Source organism: Gorilla gorilla, chromosome 11 (assembly GCF_029281585.2).
Source record: "Gorilla gorilla gorilla isolate KB3781 chromosome 11, NHGRI_mGorGor1-v2.1_pri, whole genome shotgun sequence".
In the NCBI taxonomy this organism is placed as follows: domain Eukaryota; kingdom Metazoa; phylum Chordata; class Mammalia; order Primates; family Hominidae; genus Gorilla; species Gorilla gorilla.
In genome coordinates, this window is record NC_073235.2 from 130,006,672 (window position 1) to 130,030,211 (window position 23,540).

The 23,540-nt window shown below is 40.2% G+C and overlaps 2 protein-coding genes and 1 long non-coding RNA gene across 15 annotated transcripts in view; 2 read left to right on the forward strand and 1 right to left on the reverse strand.

Annotated features, from left to right (window-relative positions):
- COL4A3 (collagen type IV alpha 3 chain) overlaps positions 1 to 6,180 on the forward strand; it is a 148,942-nt gene extending 142,762 nt beyond the window's left edge. Inside the window, exons 49-52 of the mRNA XM_055380588.2 lie at positions 312 to 489; positions 617 to 731; positions 2,169 to 2,341; positions 3,182 to 6,180. Of these exons, the coding sequence (XP_055236563.1) occupies positions 312 to 489; positions 617 to 731; positions 2,169 to 2,341; positions 3,182 to 3,266 (551 nt within the window). The 3' untranslated portion in view covers positions 3,267 to 6,180. The remainder of the gene's footprint in view (positions 1 to 311; positions 490 to 616; positions 732 to 2,168; positions 2,342 to 3,181) is intronic.
- Positions 1 to 17,112, reverse strand: part of LOC129532193 (uncharacterized) — a 66,834-nt gene extending 49,722 nt beyond the window's left edge. The window contains exon 1 of the long non-coding RNA XR_008677839.2: positions 16,741 to 17,112. This is a non-coding gene — a long non-coding RNA (uncharacterized lncRNA). The remainder of the gene's footprint in view (positions 1 to 16,740) is intronic.
- MFF (mitochondrial fission factor) overlaps positions 16,861 to 23,540 on the forward strand; it is a 32,250-nt gene continuing 25,570 nt past the window's right edge. For 6 of the 13 annotated variants that reach the window (XM_019022360.4, XM_019022370.4, XM_055380592.2 and 3 more), the window contains exons 1-4: positions 16,861 to 17,000; positions 20,234 to 20,345; positions 21,161 to 21,338; positions 22,186 to 22,406. In XM_019022360.4, the coding sequence (XP_018877905.3) occupies positions 21,301 to 21,338; positions 22,186 to 22,406 (259 nt within the window). In that variant the 5' untranslated portion in view covers positions 16,861 to 17,000; positions 20,234 to 20,345; positions 21,161 to 21,300. Of the gene's footprint in view, positions 17,116 to 20,233; positions 20,346 to 21,160; positions 21,339 to 22,185; positions 22,407 to 23,540 lie in introns of all 13 variants that reach the window. The other 7 variants (XM_019022361.4, XM_055380590.2, XM_055380591.2 and 4 more) reach the window with 5 other exon arrangements.

A 23,540-nucleotide genomic window follows, 5' to 3' on the forward strand; every position in this document is an offset into this window, starting at 1 on the left:
ATGAATAAGTGGGAATACTTTGAAGCAAAAACACTATCCCAACTGACCTATGCTAGCCCCCATGTTCTAAATCGATTAGAAAGAGCCACCGGAATTATTAAAGGTGGGAGAAAGAAGATTTGTTTGCCTATTGGATCTTTGATTTCTATCAGTATGAAAACTTTTCAATGCTACACTTTGCAGATAACTCTTTTGTGTTGTCTTTGTCCAGCTTTTGCTGCAGGTTACATTTAAATTAGCTTCTCTCTAGTAACGATGCTGAAAATAACTTTAACTTACTGAAAGTGATACTCAGTCTGATGTTTCATTAGGAACTCTTGGCAGCTGCCTGCAGCGATTTACCACAATGCCATTCTTATTCTGCAATGTCAATGATGTATGTAATTTCGCATCTCGAAATGATTATTCATACTGGCTGTCAACACCAGCTCTGATGCCAATGAACATGGCTCCCATTACTGGCAGAGCCCTTGAGCCTTATATAAGCAGGTAAAAATCCAATCCCCTAGTTTTACAATGGGACCAAGTGAATCACTTCCCTTGTAATGGAATGAAAGGCAGCACATGACAGTGCAGAAAGTGGCAATGCCGCCATAGTCTTTGTTTCATGTTACAGATGCACTGTTTGTGAAGGTCCTGCGATCGCCATAGCCGTTCACAGCCAAACCACTGACATTCCTCCATGTCCTCACGGCTGGATTTCTCTCTGGAAAGGATTTTCATTCATCATGGTGAGGAGAAAAGGAACAGGAGGTTTAGAGTAAAGACTACCTGTGGAATGTTACATTGTGCTGGGTAAAATGTGGTTCCCAGGGTCGATGCTGCCTGCTGTCCGTGTGTGCAACATGCCATAGACATTTCCTTGAAAATCTACAAATAGACTTTTTTTTTTTACTTTTGGTAAATAATGGAGTATTAAAAAAGACTTCTCAGGAGGAGATTACCTACAAATTCTATTATGAAATTTAGGTGAATAGTAGTTGCCTTTTATTAATAATGGAATGTCTCTTTTTATTATTATTTTTATCTTTTGAGACAGAGTCTCGCTCTGTCACCCAGGCTGGAGTGCAGTGGAGTGATTTTTGGCTCACTGCAACCTCCGCCTCCTGGGTTCAAGTGATTCTCCTGCCTCGGCCTGCTGAGTAGCTGAGATTGCAGGTCTGTGTTACCATGCCCAGCTAATTTTTGTATTTTTGGTTCTTTGTTTGTTTTGTTTTTTTAGTAGAGACAGGGTTTCACCATATTGCCCAGGCTGGTCTCAAACTCCTGACCTCCAGTGATCTGCCCAACTCAGCCTCCCAAAGTGCTGGGATTACAGGCATGAGTCACTGCACCCAGCCTAGAATGCCTATTTTTTATAAGATAACTGCTTTATATACATTCTCTGTAATTTTTATGAAAACGCTGATAGGTAATTTCTATCATTTACAGTTTACAAATAAGAATGAAGTACTTTCCCCAGGGTCTTACAACTATTTAGTGGAAAAGCTAGGATCTGAACCCAGGTCTATCTGCTCCAAAATCTGTGCCCCTTTTGACATTCATATGGAGATAAAAGCAAAGAAAAACAGTCTTTTAAAGAAAAAGCTTTCAGATGTAAATGCTAGTGAAGAAGTTTATGGATTGGCCATGTGTGACTGTGATGACTGTCATAGCTGCACGCAGGTGGTTCTTTCTTTTTTCTTTTTCTTTGTCTCTTGAGACAAAATCTCCCTCTGTCGCCCAGGCTGGAGTGCAGTGGTGCAATCTTGGCTCACTGCAATCTCCACCTCCTGGCTCACTGCAATCTCTGCCTCCAGGGTTCAAGCAATTCTCTTGCCTCAGCCTCCTGAGTAGCTTGGACTACAGGCACACGCCACCATGCCGGCTACTTTTTGTATTTTTAGTACAGACGTGATTTCACTATGTTGGGCAGGCTGGCCTCAAACTCCTGACCTCAAGTGATCTGCCCGCCTAGGCCTCCCAAAGAGCGAGCTGGGATTACAGGTGTGAGTCACTGCACCTGGCCACATAGGTGGTTATTTCTAATCTGTAGCATCGCTCATGATCATTCCTCCCCTTTCTTTACTCACAGTTGCCCATTCATTAAAAAAAAAAAAAAAGTAGAGAATTGAAAATTTGAACCCCAATGGACAGAGTGTTTATTCAAATTTTTTAAATTGTGGTAGTTCACAAGTGCAGGTTCTGAGGGCACCGGGCAAGCACTGGCCTCCCCTGGCTCCTGCCTGGAAGAATTCCGAGCCAGCCCATTTCTAGAATGTCATGGAAGAGGAACGTGCAACTACTATTCAAATTCCTACAGTTTCTGGCTGGCTTCATTAAACCCAGAAAGAATGTTCAGGTAACTATTCACCATCAAGCTTAATCTGATGACTCAATTGCAGAACTATTCAAAGGTTGCCTGTGTTCTTGGGTCAACAAGTAGCCATGATTTTGTACTACTGTGCCAATAAAGACAAAATATGGGTTTTGTCATCACTAAACACATTTAATATTTGTATATGAATTTATAGTAAATTACTTGATACAATCACAAAATGATCTCTCATCTGAATTTACTGTATTGAAAGACTTGTGAATAATGTGGATGATTTAAAGGGTGGGAGTAGTTTTTATTACCAAAAAAGATGATCTGTAAGTTTTCATCAAGGCCTATGTTTCTTTAATGCTGCTGAAATATGACTAAAATTATAAAATGCCACCATATATACCTTTTCAGAAATATACTTCTTCCATAAAGAGAAATAGTCCATTAATATAATAAATTTCTCTCCTTTTTTTTTTTTTTTTCTTGAGATGGAGTCTCGCTCTGTTGCCCAGGCTGGAGTGCAGTGGCACGACCTGGGCTCACTAGAACCTCCACTTCCCAGATTTAAGTGATTCTCCTGCCTCAGCCTCCCGAGTAGCTGGGATTACAGGCGTATGCCACAACACCCATCTCATTTTTGTATTTTTAGTAGAGATTGGGTTTCACCATGTTGGCTGCTGGTCTGAAACTCCTGACCTCAATTTATCCTCCCACCTCAGCCTCCCAAAGTGCTGGGATTACAGGCGTGAGCCACCACGCCCGACCCTATAATAAATTTCAAAATAGCAAAAATATTCATTAATAAAACAAACTCAACAAAAATTCCCTTTTATGCATAAATAAATGAGTTTTTTTGGTTTGTTTTTATTTCAGAAAGCCTATTCCATCAACTGTGAAAGCTGGGGAATTAGAAAAAATAATAAGTCGCTGTCAGGTGTGCATGAAGAAAAGACACTGAAGCTAAAAAAGACAGCAGAACTGCTATTTTTCATCCTAAAGAACAAAGTAATGACAGAACATGCTGTTATTTAGGTAATTTTCTTTAACCAAACAATATTGCTCCATGATGACTTAGTACAAAGTTTCAATTTGTTTCCCCACAAAACAAAGCAGTTCTTTCAAGTCAGTTCTGTGATCTGGGTCTCTAATCTGTGCTGTTTCAAAGTTCTCTGTGGCAAAGCAGCAACTATTCACAAAATACCACCAAAAACCTATTCCACTTACATCCAAGGCACTGTCACTACGGTGATTGTATGAAGTTTGAATGCTGCAAGTTATGAAATATTTGGCCCGCTGGATTCCCACATTTGTCTTCTTCCTGTCTTTAAGACTCAGGGAGGCTAAATCAGTGTTTGATTGCCCCGCCAACCCTTCCTGAAACTTCAGACCCTGGTTAGGGGAAAAGAAGGAGGCATGTGGTATCCTGGAGCATTGTGTATAGAACTGGACTTTCAGACCTGCTGAGGACCGTAAGGCCTGATGGAACACAGAACTGAACTGAGGTTCATGGATTTTCCAGGACTGTTTCAAACATGCCCATTACTAACGGCAAAAGGGGGATTCCCTGATGGAACCATAATACCCTTGGAAATACTGTATGGTTTTGTTTTGTTTTGTTGGTTTTTAAAGATTTTTGTTTGTTTATTGAATTCATTTCACTGTAGCTCTAAAATCTGCTTGTATTCAAAGCACATAAAATTTTCCCCCTTAGTGAATTAGTTTTAAAATGATATTGTTATATACATACTATGAAATATGTATAACCTTAACTTCTGTTTTACCAGCATACCCACACAAATAACAAGAATACTACTTATGAAATGTGCACTTTATCCTCATTCCATAAATGTTGGTGCATACCTTATGTAAGGGAGCAGTTCAATAATCCATGAAAGAACTTAAGGCATTTGTTGGTTTATCAGACTCGGAATCTATTTTTTCATTGCTCTGAATATGTCATCACTCTAGGTTTTACAGATTTATTCCTTTGTTACTTCTCTAATTCTTCCTTTGTGGGGGGAAAAAAAAGCAACACTTTTTATGTTACATGTTGTTCTTACAAACCATACTGAAAGAGTCCATTGTTTAAAAATCTTAATGTATCAAACTGTATAATTTGGCCGCTGTATGTCTTAAAACCTGCTTTTCAATGTGTTGATACATTCCCAAGGTTACTTAATTCAACTTAACTATCATGTTATTCAGCACCAAGCATGTCCCAGGCACTGTACTAACCTACAGAGATGCTAAGAGAAAAAAGAGACTTGTTTCTGATCTAATATCCCAGAAAAAGTAACTCATTGCTCTGTTAAGAATCTCACATATACAAGTAGCTTCCCTCCCCTCTAGTTTTTTCTTCCTTTTCACTGCTGTTATATTTCATCATGATAATTCAGCAGGCCCAAGTAAAGGTTAAAAATGAGGTCTATGCCTAGGGAAACCCAGGGCTTCTAGTTTCTCTTAGAAAAGCTAAGAGAAGATAAGGTCTGAATAATAGCAGAAAAACCAACATCTACAAAACATTAAACTAGTGTTATACTTGATGATAACACTATCTGATGAGTCTTAGAGTCCAGATACAAAGAGACAAAGCTTTGAAGATGCTTTTTGATCTACCTAGGTGGAGTTGGAGGTGCTGATATTTAAATTCAGGCTACTGCTTCAATCTCAATTGCTTTGTAAGTGAAAAACATGACCCAGAGGACAGCACAGACTATGGCCATGGCTCACGTGGTTTACATCCTTCACTGCTCACGTGTTTGCTGTCAAGCCATTTTTACATCTAAACTAAGATGTGCAGCATTTCACTTTAGATTCACTTAACAAATAAATTTTTCTGCTTTAAAAATGTCTTATTGTCCCAAGTGTACTATAGCGGCATATAGAGTTAGCTAATCTCTACAAACCCTCTGTAGGCCAGTAGTTCTCAAAGTGTGGTCTCTGGAAGAGCAGTATCAGCATCATCTGGGAACTTGTCACAGATGCAGATTCTAGGGACCACTCCAGACCTACAGAATCAGAAACTCTTGGGGGAGGGACCGAAATATCTATGTTTTACCAAGCCCACCACACGATTCTGATGTACTCTAAATACTGAGAAAACCTGTTCTAGACAAATACCCAAGCAACAACTCTGCAGGCAGTTACCCAGTACGGCTGGCTACAACTGCTCCATCCGTGCCTCTTTTTAAAGTTCAAACTCACAGGTGACTCTAAGGTTATCTACTTTTACTCATAAGTAAAAGCCCTAGACTGGTGCTAATGTCAAACCACTGGCCTCCACTCAGGCCTCCATCTTCTCATGCCCTCTTACCAGTATTTAACTTCTGAGGAAGACAAGTGATGCTAAAACCTGAAATTCCAATGAAGCCATATGAACGGCTGTTCAGTCGCACTTCTAAGAATTTACTTAGCAGTAAATTATAGCTCATCTGCATTATTTTCCAAATAGCTTATGAGTAGCTTATACAATTATGAAGATTTAATATTACAGATAAAATGTAAACTGTTTCTTTAAAATTGGGGCTTCAACTTTGGAATTTCACAGCATGCTAAAATAACAGATTTCTCAGAAGTCTTTCAGCAAGATAAACATTATTAAGTAACTTATTTATGAAAGTATTAAAATGCTTACATTTGAACTTGATGGCTAACTTACAAGGATTCTCTATGTATCAAATGTAACTTACTGCTACTAAACTTAATTTAATATTTACTCTATAACCAAATGAAATATATTTAAAATATATTGAATATTTTATATTGTTATATCCTGACAAGATTATAATATTTTAATGTACTAATATTTCTGTAATTATATCTAAAATATTATTTAATTGTATTGCCTAAGAATAAACATTTTTTAAATTGGAACTTGTCCTTTTTTTTCAAAATGGAAATAAATTTCTTTTGGATTGTAAGAATAACAGATGTTCACTGTAAAAAGAATAGACAATACAGAAGTTATGAAGAAGAATATAAAAATGGCCATGATCTAATCCTCACTCCCATCCAAGATAAGTGATAAATCTATTTTTAAACAAAAATGAGATAAAAGTATGCTATTTTGTCACCAGGATTTTTTTTTTTTTTTTTTTTTTGAGACAGAGTCTCACTTTGTCGCCCAGGCTGGAGTGCAGTGGCATGAACTCGGCTCACTGCAACCTCTGCTTCCCGGGTTCATGCCATTCTCCTGCCTCAGCCTCCCAAGTAGCTGGGACTACAGGCGCCCGCCACCATGCCTGGCTAACTTTTTGTATTTTCAGTAGAGACAGGGTTTCACTGTGTTAGCCAGGATGGTCTCAATCTCCTGACCTTGTGATCCACCTGCCTCGGCCTCCCAAAGTGCTGGGATTACAGGCATGAGCCACCACGCCCGGCCTTTTTTGTCACCAGGTTTTTAAAAACTTAATACATAGTGGGCACATTTTCACACCAACAGACAAGAATTAATCATCATTTGCACCACAGTTCATTGCATGGGTTTATAACCTAAGATAATAAATCCCCAATTGACAGACATTTAATTTAGTTATATTATAGACATATTGTACCTATGTCACCACAAGTTTGTCCAATTATTTCTTCAAGATAAATCTCTAGAAGGAACACTATAGAGTCAAAGGTCTCACACAGTCTTAGGCTTTTGATATGTATACAAAAATGCTCTCCAGAAAGGTTGCTAGAATTTTCAGCTGCATCAACCATGTAATGAAAACACTCATTTCCCTATTAATTTACCACTACAGAATATTGCTGTTATTTTACATCTTTGCCTATCTCATTGCAGTGAGGCAGAATATTTGTCACTTTTAATTAGTGTTTTTTTTTAATCAAAGAAGTATTTTGATGATTGCCTGTTTTCCTGTGAAGGGCCTAATCATATCTTTGCTTATTTTTCTATTGAGGTATTTAAGGAGTCTTTACAAATCAGTAAAAAAAGCATATAGATTACAGAAATTATGGGTCATATATTTTGATACATGTTTCCCACTTATAATACAAATACTCCTTATTCAAGGAAAACAATTCATAAAATTTCAGATGTGGAGAGTTGGTAAAGAAAAAGGTTTTTAATATGCAAAATATAGGCTGGGCATGGTGGCTTGCGGCTGTAATCCCAGCACTTTGGGAGGCCTAGGTGAGTGGGTCACTTGAGGTCATGAGTTCAAGACCAGCCTGGCCAACATGGTGAAATCCCGTCTCTACTAAAAATACAAAAATTAGCTGGGCGTGGTGGCGGACACTGTAATCCCAGCTACTTGGGAGGCTGAGGCAGAGGAATCGCTTGAACCTGGGAGGCAAAGATTGCAGTGAGCCAAGGTCGCGCCACTGCACTCCAGCCTGGGCAACAGAGTGAGACTCTGTCTTAAAATACATATACATGCAAAATATGAAATATCATAGAGAAGGAACTTTCAGGCTGCATTAAATGGCAATAATGATATAATCAAGGGAAGAAATGGAATGAATAGTGATCCGAGGTAATAATTCTAAGAAGACCAAGAAAATTGTTGCTCACATAAATACTTCAGAAACACTGTCACCTATTGTCATAGGTGGGCCAAAAAAAATCTAATTTGAAAAGACTTTGAGTAAAAAAGTACTAATCCTTTTCAATGAACTTACTTTTACTTCGAGTAAGTCAAAGAATGAATGCTGTGTTTGAGCACATTCTCTATTTATAAGCTCGTTTGGAAAGAAAAATTTTGATTAAGCCCTAATGGATTCTTAGTAATCTATTGGCAGGAGACTGACAAAAAAGCGATTGCCTCCTTCAGTTTGTGCCATTGGCATCTAACTCATCTCACCCTAATCCCAGCTCTACCTATTAGAAATTAATAGATAAGCAAACACAGAGGAAAATGTAATTGGTTTTTAACAACCAGGCTAAACTTAAATATTTAGATAAATATGATCCTTCCTAGGATTTTGCAGACTCCATGCTTTTTCTAAAAATACTGACTGCTCAAAACCTTTTTAGAATGATTGCTTTGGAATTATAATATCTTCAATTCCAATTTTTGAGCCAAACAAGGAGCTAGGTCTCATTATTTTATATCCAAGACCTACAACATGCTTGGCTTGTTGTAGACCTACAATATGTTTGGCTCCACAGCATATACTTAGATGAGTGAGACACAGACCTTGGTCTCAAGCATAGAGTTGACAATCTGGTAGGGGAAAATAAGACAAATACATGGATAACTTTAATACTAGACAGAACACGATTAAGTGCTCTAAGGGACAACAAATACTGGTTCAAAAGTTGGAGGCCTCAGGAAAGAATTCATAAAAAGAGGGGATATTTTCAGTGGTCCTTTAAGGGCAGTTAGGATTTCAAGAAGCAGAAGATGGTCAGAAGCAGGGTGGCATTCCACGTGGCAGAAATAGCATGGATGAAGCTAAGTAGTTAGGAAAAGATGAGGCAATCTCAGGGAACAATTAATGGCCAAGAATATATGATATATATTTATATACATACAGAGTGGTAAATAAAGCAGCATGGCAGGAGGTTAAGACCATGTTGGGCAGGGTTTAGAATACCAGGTTGAACTTGTACTTCATTGATTGCTACTAGAGATTCAGTGAAGATTTTGAGCAAAAGAGTGGAATTACCATATAACCAATAACCTGGAGGATCCAATATTTAATATATGGTACTTGCTAGGCTATTTCATAGTTTCAAATTTTTAAAAAAATTACTGGATTGCTGTTATGAACTTTTGAATTGGAAGATAACTATAAATCATCAATTTTCTTTGAAACCAGGGCTTCATATTTGAGATGCCACAATTTATAAACATAGGTTCTATGTAGACCCAATGTCTAAGAAGAATTGGAGAAATAAAAATACTGGGGATGAGGAGGCCAGTTAAAAGGACAACAGCCCAGATGATGGGTGATCATCTAGGAGTAGGAAAAGAATGGATAAAGCAGAAAGCTGGCATTGAAGAGGGACAATCTAAAGGATGAAGGATACTAGGGAAAATAAACCATTTTACCAAGAAGACATATGTTCATCACAGCACTATTCACAATAGCAAAGAAAGGGAATCAACCAAAGCGCCCATCAATGGTGGATTAAAGAAACTGTGGTACACACACACCTTGGAAGACTACACAGCCATAAAAAAGGAAGAAATGATGTCCTTTGCAGCAACATTGATGCAGGTGGACCATTATCCTAAGTGAATTAACACAAATGCAGAAAACCAAACACCACATGTTCTCACTTAGAAGTGGGAGCTAAGCATTGGGTACACATGGACATAAAGATGGCAACAACAGACACTAGGAACTACTAGATGTGGGCAAGAGGGATGGGGGCAAGTGCTGATAAACTACCTAGTGGGTACTATGCTCACTATCTGAGTGACAAGAACATTCACACCCTAAACCTCAGCATCACACAATATACCCATGTAACAAACCTGCACATTTACCCCTTGAATCTAAAATAAAAGTTGAATTATAAAAAAAAAAAGAAAGAAAGGATGGTGTGGCCGGGTGTGGTGGCTCACGCCTGTGATCCCAGCACTTTGGGAGGCCAATGCGGGTGGATCACCTGAGGTCAGGAGTCCAAGACCAGCCTGACCAACATGGTGAAACCCCATCTCTATTAAAAATACACACACACACACACACACACACACACACACACACACACACACACACAATTAGCTGGGTGTGGTGGTGGGTGCCTGTAATCCCACCTACTCAGGAGGCTGAGGCAGGAGAATTGCTTGAACCCAGGAGGCAGAGATCACTCTGTTGCACTCCAGCCTGGGTGACAAAAGTGAAACTCTGTCTCAAAAAAAAAAAAAAGGAATGTGTGGAAAGAAAGATAGATAGATCTATGAGGAGGGATACTAGCTCATGCAATTGTGGAGGCTGAAACATCCCACAATATGTTATCCACAAGCTGGAGAACCAGGAAAACTGGTAGCATGGCTGAGTTCAAGTTTGAAGGCCTGAGAAGGTGGGCACCACTTGTGCAAGTCCTGGAGTTCAAAGACTGGAGAATCTGGATATCTCATGTTCAAGGGCAAGAGAAGTGTCCCAGCTCCAGAAGAGAAAGAGCAAATTTGTCTTGCCTCTGCCTTTTCGTTCTACACGGGCCCTCAGCTGATTGGATGGTGCCTGCCCACATTGGTAAGGGCAGATCTTCCTTACTCAACCACCTGATTAAAATGTCAATCTCTTCCAGCAACACCCTCACAGGCATACCCAGAAATAAAGCTTTACCAACTATCCGGGTACCCTTTAATACAGTCAAGTTGACACCTAAATTTAACCATCACATGGGACTTGGGTGACAGTGAAAGATAACTTCGGTACTTTGAACCCTGATGACTGGGGAAATAACTTGGCCATTAACTGAAAAAAAAGGAATTCAGAAGATGGTATCTGGAGCGAGAAGAGTGGAAAAAATCTGAGTTGGAAACCCTGCTGGGATCAAAGCTCCAATGGGATACTTAAGTAGAACTGGCTAGAACCAGTGCAACAGGGTAAGACTAAATGGATGAGATAACTTAGATTTATATATCACCCTTTCCAACAAAAGATTTGAGGCAACCATGGTTGCAAAAATAGTCAATGATGGATTAAATCATAAGACAGGAATCTCCACATTAATGGTGAAAAAAGAAATATATATTACAATGAATATACTAAATATAAATATATATTACACAAAATGAGGGAGTAGAGTTCCCACATAAGGAAGAGAAAATGCCTTTGCTCTGAGAATCGTCTACTAGACAGTGTTAGGTACTTTGAGGCACACTGTCTCATTTAATTTAACAAAAACCAAATGATGCAGGAAGATAAAGGACAATGAGGTTTATGGAAGAAGACATCATGTTTGGTAATTGGATCACAATCTTTATTTGAAAGTTATTTCAAAATGTTTTTCTTTGAGGGGAGTACAGGATTAAAAGCCAAATTGTAAGTAATTAAGAAGTGGAAAGGTTAGTGAAGCAGGAGGAACATCATTTCTAAAGGTTTTAAAGGTTACGATTATAGATTGGTGCAAAAGTAATTGTGGTTTTTCCAACTGACAGTAATGGCAAACTGCAATTACCTTTGCACTGTTGATGAAAAAAGTCAAACTCCATAAAATATTTTTAGAGATTTATTCTGAGCCAAATATGAGTGACCAGGGCCCGTGACACAGCCTTCAGGAGGTCCTGAGAACATGTGCCCAAGGTGGTCGGGGCGCAGCTTGGCTTTACACACTTTAAGGAGGCATGAGACACCAATCAAATACATTTAAGAAATATACTGGTTTGGTTCAGAAAGGCGGGACAATTCAAAGTAGGGGCTTCTGGGCTATAGGTAAATTTAAACATTTTCTGGTTGACAATTGGTTGAGTTTATCTGAAGACCTGGGACCCATAGAAAGGAAATGTTCAGGTTAAGATAAAGGACTGTGGAGACCCAGTTTTATTGTGCAGAGGAAGCTCTCAGCAGACTTTAGAGAGACAGTAGGTTGTAAAATTTTGTTTCTTATCGGAACTAAATGGGTGCCTGGCTCTTAGCTGATTATCTCCTAGATCTGGAAAGGAAGTGAGAGGTGACAACGTGTTAGCAGCCCTCGCTCACTCTCAGCGCCTCCTCGGCCTTGGCGTCCACTCAGGCCATGCTTGAAGAGCCCTTCAGCCCGCCGCTGCACTGTGGGAGCCCCTCTCTGGGCTGGTCGAGGCCAGAGCCGGCTCTCTCAGCTTGTGGGGAGGTGTGGAGGGAGAGGCGCAGGCAGGAACCGGGGCTGTGTGCAGTGCTCGCAGGCCAGCACGCGTTCCGTGTGGGTGCAGGCTTGGCGGGCCCCACACTCGAAGTGGCCGGCCAGCACCGCCGGCCCCAGGCAGTGAGGGGCTTAGCACTCAGGCCAGCAGCTGCAGAGGGTGCGCCGGGTCCCCCAGCACTACCAGTCCACCTGCGCCACGCTTGAATTCTCACCGAGCCTCAGCCACCTCCCCACTGGGCAGGGCTCAGGACCTGCAGCTCGCCATGCCCGAGCCACCCCCACCATGGGCTCCCTCGCAGCCTGAGCCTCCCTGATGGGCACCGCCCCCTGCTCCACGGCGCCTTGTCCCATCGACCGCCCAAGGGCTGAGGTGTGCATGTGCGCAGCACGGGACTGGAGGGCAGCTCTGCCCACAGCCCAGGCACAGGATCCACTAGGTGAAGCCAACTGGACTCTAGAGTCAGGTGGGGTCTTGGAGATCTTTTATGTCTAGCTGGAAGATTGTATATGCACCAATCAGCACTCTGTGTCTAGCTCAGGGTTTGTGGATGCACCAATCAGCACTCTGTATCTAGCTAATCTGGTGGGGACTTGGAGAACTTTTACGTCTAGCTAGAGGATTGTAAATGCACCAATCAGCACTCTGTGTCTAGCTCAAGGTTTGTAAACACACCAATCAGTGCTCTGTGTCTAGCTAATCTAGTGGGGACTTGAAGAACTTTTGTGTCTAGCTAAAGGATTATAAATGCACCAATCAGCACTCTGTGTCTAGCTCAGGGATTGTAAACGTGCCAATCAGCACTCTGTGTCTAGCTCAGGGATTGTAAATGCATCAATCAGCACTCTGTGTGTAGCTAAAGGTTTGTAAATGCACCAATCAGTGCTCTGTGTCTAGGTAATCCAGTGGGGACTTGGAGAACTTTTATGTCTAGCTAGATGATTGTAGATGCATCAATCAGCACTCTGTCTCTAGCTAAAGGTCTGTAAACACACCAATCAGTGCTCTGTCTCTAGCTAATCTAGTGGGGACTTGGAGAACTTTTATGTCTAGCTAGAGGATTGTAAATGCATCATTCAGCACTCTGTGTCTAGCTAAATGTTTGTAAATGCACCAATCAGTGCTCTGTGTCTAGTACTCTGGTGGGGACTCGGAGAACTTTCATGTCTAGCTAGAGGATTGTAAATGCACCAATCAGCACTCTGTGTCTAGCTCAGGGATTGTAAATGCACCAATCACCACCCTGTCAAAACGGACCAATCAGCTTTCTGTAAAATGGACCAATCAGCAGGATGTAGGTGGGGCCAGATAAAGGAATAAAAGCAGGCTGAATGGGCCAGCAGCGGCAACCTGCTGGGGTCCCCTTTCATGTTGTAGAAGCTTTGTTCTTTTGCTCTTTGCAATAAATCTTGCTGCTGCTCACTCTTTGGGTCCACGCTGCCTTTATGAGCTGTAACACTCACTGCGAAGGTCTGCAGCTTCACTCCTGAAGCCAGCAAGACCACAAACCCACCAGGAGGGACAAATAACTCTGGACAGGAGGAATGAACAACTCCAGATGTGCTGCCTTTAAGAGCTGTAACACTCACCGCGAAGGTCTGCAGCTCCACTCCTGAAGCCAGCAAGACCATGAGCCCACCAGAAGGAAGAAACTCTGGACACATCTGAACATCTGAAGAAACAAACTCCGGACACACGACACACCATCTTTAAGAACTGTAACACTCACCGCAAGTATTCGCAACTTCATTCTTGAAGTCAGCGAGACCAAGAACCCACCAATTCCGGACACAGAAGGAAGGAAAACAAAGGGGAAAGCAGATTCTCTACAGAATGTGGATTTTTCCCACAAGAGACTTTGCAGGACAATTTCAAGGTAGGGCAAGGAAAGATATTTTGGGGTAAAATATTTTTATTTTCTTCCTTGTTATGCCACAGTCAGATTGGAAAGTAAGTCATGATATACACGGTTAAATAAAACCCATCTGATGTGCATTTATGGTTTGGAGAACATGACTCCCCAAACCCCTTAGATAGGAATTTGAGCAAGATAAAAAAAATCGGAGCTTAGTCCTCAGAACCAACCTAATACATGATCTCCCAACTTGATCTCTATCTTCCCACAAAAGATTGACTTGGAATGACTTATTATTCCTAAAATCAATCTATTCTTAAAGGCTTATTTGTCTCTGTAGGGTAGTTGTAAGCGTTAAAGAAAGAAGAGAGAAACACAAAAAGTGGCTCAACAATCAAGGATAGGTTTATTTTAGAGAATAAACCTGAGAGGGGCTTCTGGCCGATTTTGGTCAGGAGCATTCTCTCTTACAGACTAAGAGCATCTAAGGGTTTAGGGTGAGAGAGCTTATCACAGGCTTGGAATATTTCTGCTTGGAGGAGAAGTTTATTATAGGGTTGGAACGTCTCTGGTTGGAGGGGAGGGGTTATCTTGGGGCTGACATCGCTCCGGTCAGAGGGAAGGTTATCTTGGGGCTGACATCGCTCGGTCAGAGGGAAGGTTATCTTGGGGCTGGCATGTGTCTGGTGGGAGAGGGGTTTATCTTAGAGTTAGAATGTTTCTGGTCGGAGGTGTCATTTGTGGTTTATGGTCATGCTGACATTAGCCATTAGGCTGATGCCCTCTGGGTTGGATTTAGGTGGTTTTTGATCAAGGGGCACTTTAAAATGGCAGTGCTTCTGCTCTGTCAATAGTAGGATATGCCAACCCAAAATATGGCACTTTGGCATAAAGATTATTTTCGAGTCAAAGGCACTTAAAAAAAAAAAAAAAAACAAATGCAAAAAGAGCACTGTGGCTTTCCTTTTTCCTTCCTGAAAGCAGGAGATAAAACTTCCGTATGAAAGGTGCCCTCCCTGTATAAGGAGGAAGGGAGATGTTCTCAACACCAGAGACATGGAGTCAAAGCTGAGCTGTATCTGCACAAACTTACCGATTTTTATTTTCACTTTGTTACAACAACCTTTATCTTCTTAGTCACTTCTGCATTAACTGCACTAACCCAAATCTGTTTGTTTTCTCACATTTTCACAATTTACTACTCTTTTTAGCCTTCCCTAGAAAAATGGAGACTCAAAAACACTTAGGGTCCAACTGTTAATTTGGGTCTCCATTTTTCTAGGGAAGGCTCCAATGTAAATGTAAAAATTACTAAATAAAATTTGTATGCTTTCCTCCTGTTATGTTTTATGTCTCTATTTTACATCAGTGGAGACTAAGCTCTGATTTTTTTTTTTAATCTTGTTCAAATTCCCATCTAAGGGGTGTAGGGATTCATGCCCTACAATCCATAAATTCTCATCAGATGGGTTTTATTTAACCCTATATATTGTGACTTACTTTCCAATCTGACACTGGCATAACGAGGCAAGAAACAAAATCAAAATATTTTACCGCAAAACATTTTTTTTAGTTTTTGACATATCTTGAAACGGCTCTGCAAAGCTGTCCTTTGTTGGGGGAAAATCTGCATCTACATAGAATTTCTATTAACATAGCTAGATCATTTGCTTCCAGGTCCTCCCAATCCTAAAGAGATTACGTAAGAATCTAGCACCTTTTAAAGATCTGAATAGGAAACATCTGTCATCCATTGTCTCTAAGGGCAGCCACTATAAGACTTCAAAAGAACCTTGGTCTCCACAATCTTTTATTTTAACCTCAACATTTCCTTTCTATGGGTCCCAGGTCTTCAACTGTCAACCAGAAAATGTTTAAATTTACCTACAGCCTTGGAAGCCCCTGCTTTGAGTTGTCCCACCTTTCTGAACCAAACCAATGTATTTCTTAAATTTATTTGATTGATGTCTCATGCCTCCCTAAAATACATAAAACCAAGCTGCGCCCCAACCACCTTGGACACATGTTCTCAGGACCTCCTGAGGGCTCTGTCATGGGCCATGGTCACTCACATTTGGCTCAGAATAAATCTCTTAAAATATGTTAGAGTTTGACTCTTTTCCTCATCAGTTTAATTCTTAGGCCCAGCCAAGACCCCAAGAGGGGAGAGGAAATATTTTCACTTTCCCTACACCAGTGTTAAGAAGCCCAAGAACGCAATTCAGAGGACTTCCCAAATCATTTTGAAGAACGGTAACATCTCTAGAATATCAATTAGATCGTAGGGGAGTACATAAGTCATGTGTACACCTTTAGGTGTTTGTGAAAACCAAGGCATATAAAATATTACATTATTTGGCCTCAGTACATTCCCATACTGACAAGCACTGTACCATTTCTCCCCCGCTCTAAGCAAGGGCTTCCTGGGGGGAGAGTCTGTGGTTGGGTGCTCAGAAGCAGAGAGTGCTCTCCCAAAGCTAAACGATGCCGCCAACTACTGTGAAACTTAACTTCCCCTCTCCCGGAATTTTCATGGAAGACAAGGTCTGATCATCCGAGGGCTTAAGAAGTATCAAATTGTAACTCATGGAATCACTGGCGGAGCTGATTTACATATGAGGATTCCTAAGCCTCACAGCATAGAAATTTTCATGCAGATGGTCCTGAAAAAGTTGTTTTAATTGGCTACCAAAGGTTTACCTTGCAAACACCAAGTTCTTAAAGATTACAAAATCTAATAAAGCCGAAGTGTGAATTAAACTTAACCGCAAGAGGAGTCACCTGCGGTCACCTCGTTTCGCCCACAACAAAGATGTCTGCGCATCGCTTACCGTGGACCCGTTCCAGTGCGTGGGCCACGCGTCCGCCCTTTTCCGCGTCACATGACCACGAACACTCTTCCGCTACGGCTCCCAGAAGGGGCCAGCCCGCGCCTTTCGCGCTTCTGCCCTGGCCCTCTGCGGGCCGCTCCGCCGGTGCTGTCCCTGGGCGCCTCCGTGCTCTCAGCCAACCGCCTCTGAGAGCGCCCACTCGAGCGCCCCGGGAGCCAGAGGGCGGGGGTCCTCGCCGGGACCCTCCTGTGGGCCCAGGGGTGAGTGCTGACGTCTTCCCGACCCGCGACCTGCCGCCCGAGCTGGCTGCCAGGCCTATCGCCGCCGCCGAGACCCTCCGGCCAACAGGGACCCGCGGTGGCCCCGGCCCCCCCGGTAGTGTTTCCCTGACCCGAGTCCCGTCCCCGGGCCTCTTGCCTTCAACCCTGGTCTTTCCTCCTCCCCGGGACCTTGTAGTCCCCGAGGAGAGCGAGGGAGAGAAGCGCCTTCTGCAGGTGTTTTTGGGCGAACCTCTTCACCGTGTGTGGTTCGGCGTCTCCTTTTGTGGATTAACCCGGACTTTTCCGACTGGAAAATAGGGGTTTGGGAAGCAGCGGGAGTCCCGTGAGCGTGAACGCCGGGCTTTGCAGGTCTTCGCTCATCCTTCCCTGCCAAGGCCCTGACACCTTACAGGATGACCTTAAACCTGCCTTGTTTAAAAGGAGGTTTTTGTGTTGTTTTGTGGCAAGTACATTTTGGAAAAGAAGGGCCTTGTTGTGGCATCGCGGGGTGGCTGCGGGCCACCCTGTCCGTCTGTGAGCATCCCTGCTCGCAGATGTGGCTGCAGGCAGTTGCTCTCGGGTTTCCTTCCAGGAGCTGGGAAGCCGGAGAAAAGCTGCGGCTCCTGTTCTGCCGAGCTTCTGACCTTCCTCTGCAGGACGTGTGCTATTATTATTACTATTGTGAAAGAACACCCCGTCTACCTACCACAAAGTTAGAAGCAAAGGGCATTCTCGAGGGAAGAGCACCCTTTCAAAAGTGACGTGTTTTCACTGGAGAACATTAAAGAGGGGGAAAAAAAGGTTTCTGGCCCTTCTGCCCAAATATGGAACCATTTGTATTCAGGCCTCTCATCCATCGAGAGACTTAGAATGATCACGAATGTTTTCTCTCCCTGCGTGAAAAACATTTTTTCTGCCTCAATTCCGTTGGCTAATGAGAGCCCAAAAGAAAAACCCTTAGGAAAATTAGGACGATTTAGTTATATTTAGTAGTCTTTTCCCATGCAATTAAATTGCTTGGGGGACCTGCTATCTTTTGGTTTCAAAGGCTTGTATATTGGTTTTGCCATTTTTTCCAAAAGGAAATTGTGTTCTCTCCCTTCCTGTCTGATAGAGCTGCCTCCTTTCAGAATTGCAAAGTTTAGTCTTCGCTCTTCTCTCTTCTGGTATTGAAACTTTTGTGTGGGTTCATAACCTTATTTTGAAGTTCATTAATATATAGTTTTAAAAGTTTGCAGTGACTTTTAAAATATAGTTTCTTTGAAAAAGAACTGAAACAGGGTGTGCAGAGTGGCCCATCTATGTGAACTAGGTCCACACAGTAGGTGATAAACAACTGGAGGGTTTTTTTTGGTTTGTTTTTGTTTGTTTGTATGTTTGTTTTTGAAAAGTACATAAACATTTGCAACCACAGTCAGTTTGACTCAAGTTGTTTCGGTGACTTCCGAGGCTTTCTGGGTTCCAGTGTTCTAATACAGAAAATATGAAAGTTGGGCTGGAATCATTGTGTCCCAAAATTGGTACGCTTTCCGCTAGTGGCATGCGACTTCTAGGCGGTATGTGGATGAGGATTTTTTTGTAATAGGTTGTTTTTGCAATCTGTATTTATATATGTACAGCCATGGTTTAAGGTAGTGATACAAAATTTTCTTTCACAATACTTTTTTGATTTTAAAAAGTCGAGTTAAAAAAATTAACTGTAGCAAAAAGTTATTGTACTCTGTGAATATGGGGAAAAAAAAAAACCCATGAGGTTGGCAAGTTAGTTAGTGGTATTTGGGAACCACTGGGCTTAGAAAGTAGAAATCTGAAATCATCTGTGATTCTAAGAGAGATTTTGCCTCGTTTGTTATGTTATGTAACAGAATCACGTACTGGTTGCCTACTGGATTCTAAGTTACAAAACTTCTGGAATTAACATATCAACACCAAATGAGAAGTTTATTGCCAAAAGATATTATCAGAAATGCCACAGTCTAACGAGGGAGAAAAAAATCAGATTTTGATTGGTTTTAAGCAGAAAACCCAATAATTGGGATAGTACAGTGTTAAATCTTAGTAGAAAAGTTCCAGTTACTTTTTAAATTTAAGTAGTTCAGCTACAGGAGAATTTGGCTTTTTCCAGAAGTTGGTATTTCAGCATCCACCTTTATTTTCTAAGTCACTAGTTTTTTACAAACTCAGATATTCTCGTAAGAAAAGATGTTGCTATAGAATGGAATATACTAGTGAGACCTATGAGATGTACTACTAGAAAGTTCATAAGACTGAAATGCAATGAATGGAATGCAGAGAAAGCATATTTCAAGGAGATACTGAGGTTCTAGCCACTTGCTTCTCGTTTATTATTATAAAACTTCTATTTATAATGGCCAAAGACTATAATCTTTTTGAGGTAGCTCTTTTCAGTGTTAGTTCTGAATATGAGCTTTTGCTATGCTTGAGATACACACAAGTATTAGAAGAGCATCTCATCTAGAATAATGCACAAAAATTGATTATAAAGGTTGCCTGTGGGAACCTGAGTGGTTAAGGATAGGATTGGAAGTGGGACACTTCCTTTTCTCTGTATAGCTTGCGTACTTTGTACCGAGTACATGCATTACTAGTTCAAAATTTTAACATTGTAAGTGAATGAAAATTTAAACAGGCCAGGCACGGTGGCTCACACCTGTAATCCCAGCACCTTGGGAGACGAAGGGCGGAGGATTTCTTGAGCCTAGGAGTTTGAGATCAGCCTGAACAACATAGTAAGACCCTGTCTCTGCAAAAAATACAAAAATTAGCTGGGTGTGGTGGCATATGCCTGTAGTCCCAGCTATTCAGGAAACTCCATTGCAATCTAGCCTGGGTGACAAAAAAAAAAAAAAAAAATTAACCAATTCATTTGTTCCTCTTTAACATATATGTGTACCTATATGCATATATATACATAAGTATTAGATTCATTTAAGCTTACATATTTTTCATCTGCCACATTTTTCTAAATACAAATCAGAAACAATGACAGAGCTAGTCTTATATTGCCTTAACTAATGAATAGTCGTAGGACCCCATCTGTGGAACTAAGATTGGTGGTAAGCTTAATTTTTTTCTTTCTTTATTCTCTTACTGGTCTCTTGATGTCAGGTTGTGCAGTTTTGTGACTGTTACTATTTGGAGAATTTCCAGTAATGAATTCCTAGTAGTGGTTTCATCTAGTTTCTCAATTAGCCCCTGTTTTTCTTCCCCAGGGACAAAAGTGGCTCTCAATCCAGCACATGCACTTTGAAGCAAGTTAAAGGATTTAATATGAAGCACAGAAGCAGATAGTGCCAAATAGCAAGCAGTAGTTGGTACACATTTGTGAGTAAAAATGGTCCCTTTTGGCTTACTTTCTTAGTCTTTAAATCGTCTGCATGCCAAATCCTTAAAGATCTATGTCCCCAGAGATTTTTTGATAAAGAATAAAAGATGTGAGTTAGCAGTCATAGTCAAACCAGTTGCTGGGGCTGAGCGTCCTGAGCAACCTCTAAGAGCTCTCCTAGGCATCTCAGTGAGGCGGGGGCTTAGGGTGGGGCTATATCTCCAGCATGGAGTTTAGGAAATACCTTAGCCATGGTAAAGTCATGTATACTGTCTTTAACTTTTTATGCCCTTAATTTATATATAGTGTCTTTGCTGAAAATTTAGTGTAATTTCCATTTGAAGTTTACCCTAAATTTTGAAGTTTATTTTTATTTAAAGAAACCATTACACATCAAATATGTAGGCTGCCTCAGTTACATTTACTTTTTACCCTTTGTATTCCCTTCATGATTTATTCATTTGGGCTTAGTCTTAAAAAAGGATTTTTCCCCTTTGGAGTATAATGATTAGAGGAGTTTTATGGCAGTATTGTTTTCTTCGAATCTGACTTCACATTTGTATATACATTTGATGCAGCTTCTCTGTATCCTGTTTGCAAAATCGTAAGACGGTGACTGTGCTTACAACTGTCTTTATGATTTTTGAGGTATAGAAAAACTCTTCTTAGGATAGATTTGACAATTGGTTTCTCAAATCAAGCCCTAAGCCATGTTCAAATCCAAAAGTCATTTTACGTAGATATTTACTTTTATTCATAGTTTCTTATGAAATGAATTGTTGAAATACTGATTTTTATTCTTTCTTTTTTACAGCTGGAAAAGCAGTGTCCGTGTTGTTATGTACACCTCCAAAAAAAGTTCAAATGTGTAGGGGAATTGTTGTGTAAAGTAAACTGAACTGCAGGGTAGCAGTATTTTAATAGCTATTATAGACCTGTATTTACTGTATTTAAATGAGTAAAGGAACAAGCAGTGACACATCACTAGGAAGGTCAGTGAAATTTTATTCAGTTGAGCTGGTATTATAGGTTTGAGAGACAATGGCTTTAAAGCTTACTGCCGTAGGCTAACCATGCTCTTTTACATTTTTATCAGCTTTTGTATTGGCAGCAACATTCTTTCTACTGCATTAAAAAAAAAAAACACATGTAAATATGATATTAAATACAGATTAATAGTGTAAAACTTTCAGTCCCTCCAAAAATGAATACAAACATGAGGATTTATTATTACAAATTCTAAATTTGGTATTCATTGCATCTCAGTCATTAGGAGAAGTTTTAGTTTGTATGATGTGATTTTCAGGGAGTTGCATCTTCTTTTTTAGTAAATTCAGAGTTAATGTTATGCATCTGTCATTTAAAGGTTTTGAATAACAGATGCATTTGTCATTTAAAGGTTTTATTTTTTCATGCATGACAGTAATTTTTAATTTTATATTTTTAAAGTCCAAGCAGCTTTCCCTCAAATTGATGAGGAAATTTAAATTTTATTGCAGGCATTTTTTTAGTTACAAGCAGCATGCATATTTATTTACGCAGAGAGAGTGTGTGTGTGTGTATGTGTATGTACACATTTGTGTTGTAATTCTATAATAATTTTAAAAATTTGCTCCTAAGCAATATCCTCAAGGTACAATTTCAGCTGATAATTAAGAAGGCATTTTGTTGAGGAAGACATTTTCTTTCATCTTTTATTTTTGCTTTGTATGTGTTCAGTACTTGCAAATGAGAAGTTTCGTTTCGCTCTTTCTATAAGGTATTGTCTTCTAACTTCACTGCGTAGAGGAGACTGACATTTTAAACAGTCAGCCCTGTCTTTAAATTTTTCTCCCACAGGGTGAGCGGGGCAGCATTTCCTTCTCCCACTGCTGCTGAGATGGCAGAAATTAGTCGAATTCAGTACGAAATGGAATATACTGAAGGCATTAGTCAGCGAATGAGGGTCCCAGAAAAGTTAAAAGTAGCACCACCAAACGCTGACCTGGAACAAGGATCCCAAGAAGGAGTTCCAAATGCTAGTGTGATAATGCAAGTTCCGGAGAGGATTGTTGTAGCAGGTATTTCACTTTTACTTAGAAGGTTGCCTGTTAAATCTTTGTTTTATATGTTTCTATGAAAACTTTTGAGTTTTTCTAAACGTTATGTAGAAAAGGAGTTGGAAGATGCGACTTTATACTTCTGAAATTTCTATTCATTATTATAGTCTGAATTGCAAACAGTATTTTTTAGTAATTCAGCTAATTATTGAGGTTTTACACACGTAAAATGTATACATTTTTAAGTGTGTACTTGATAAGTTTTGACAAAAGTGAACATCCATATAACCACCACCACAGTCCAAATAGAGACCATTTTTGTTACTCTACAAGGTTCGTTTGTGCCTCTTTTTCACTCAGTCCCTACCCCTCAACTCTAGGCAACCATGATCTCCTTTTTATAGCCAGAGACTAGATTTGTCTTTCCTAGAGTTTCATGTAAATGGAATCATAGAGTATATACTCTTATCTGTCTTCTTTTGTTCAGTGTAATGTTTTTGAGATTCTTCTGTTGTTGCATATATCAGTTGTTCATTCAATTTTACTGCTGAGTAATATTTCAGTTTGGATACACCATAATTTGTTTTTCCTTCATCTTCATTCATTGATTGCTTTTTGTTTGAAGCTGTTAGGATTAAAGCCACTGAATATTCAGGTTCAAGTATTTGTGAGGACATATGTTTTCATATCTTTAGGAGTGAAATAGCTGGATTATATACAAGTTATTTTCAACTTTGAAAAACTGCTAAACTGTTTTCCAAATTCTTGTATTATGTTGCATTCCATCAGTGATGAATGAGTTACGGTTGCTCCACATCCTTGCCAACATTTTGTATTGTCAGCCTTTTTAATTTTAGCTGTTTGAGTGGGCATGTAGTGCCATCTTGCAATGTTAATTCTGTTTCCCTGATTATTAATAATTTTGAACATCTGCTCATGTGCTTTTTGTCCATTTTTATATATTCATTGTGAAGTATCTATTCAAATGTTTTGTCAGTTTAAAAAATTGGGTGTTGTAAGAGTTTTAAATATTCTAGATATCAGTTTTTTGGTTATATATTGTGCATTGCATAATTTCTTATTTCTGTATGACAGTGATAAATGTTAGTGAAATGTCAATACACTGGAAGCATATTTTGAAAGAAACTAATGCTT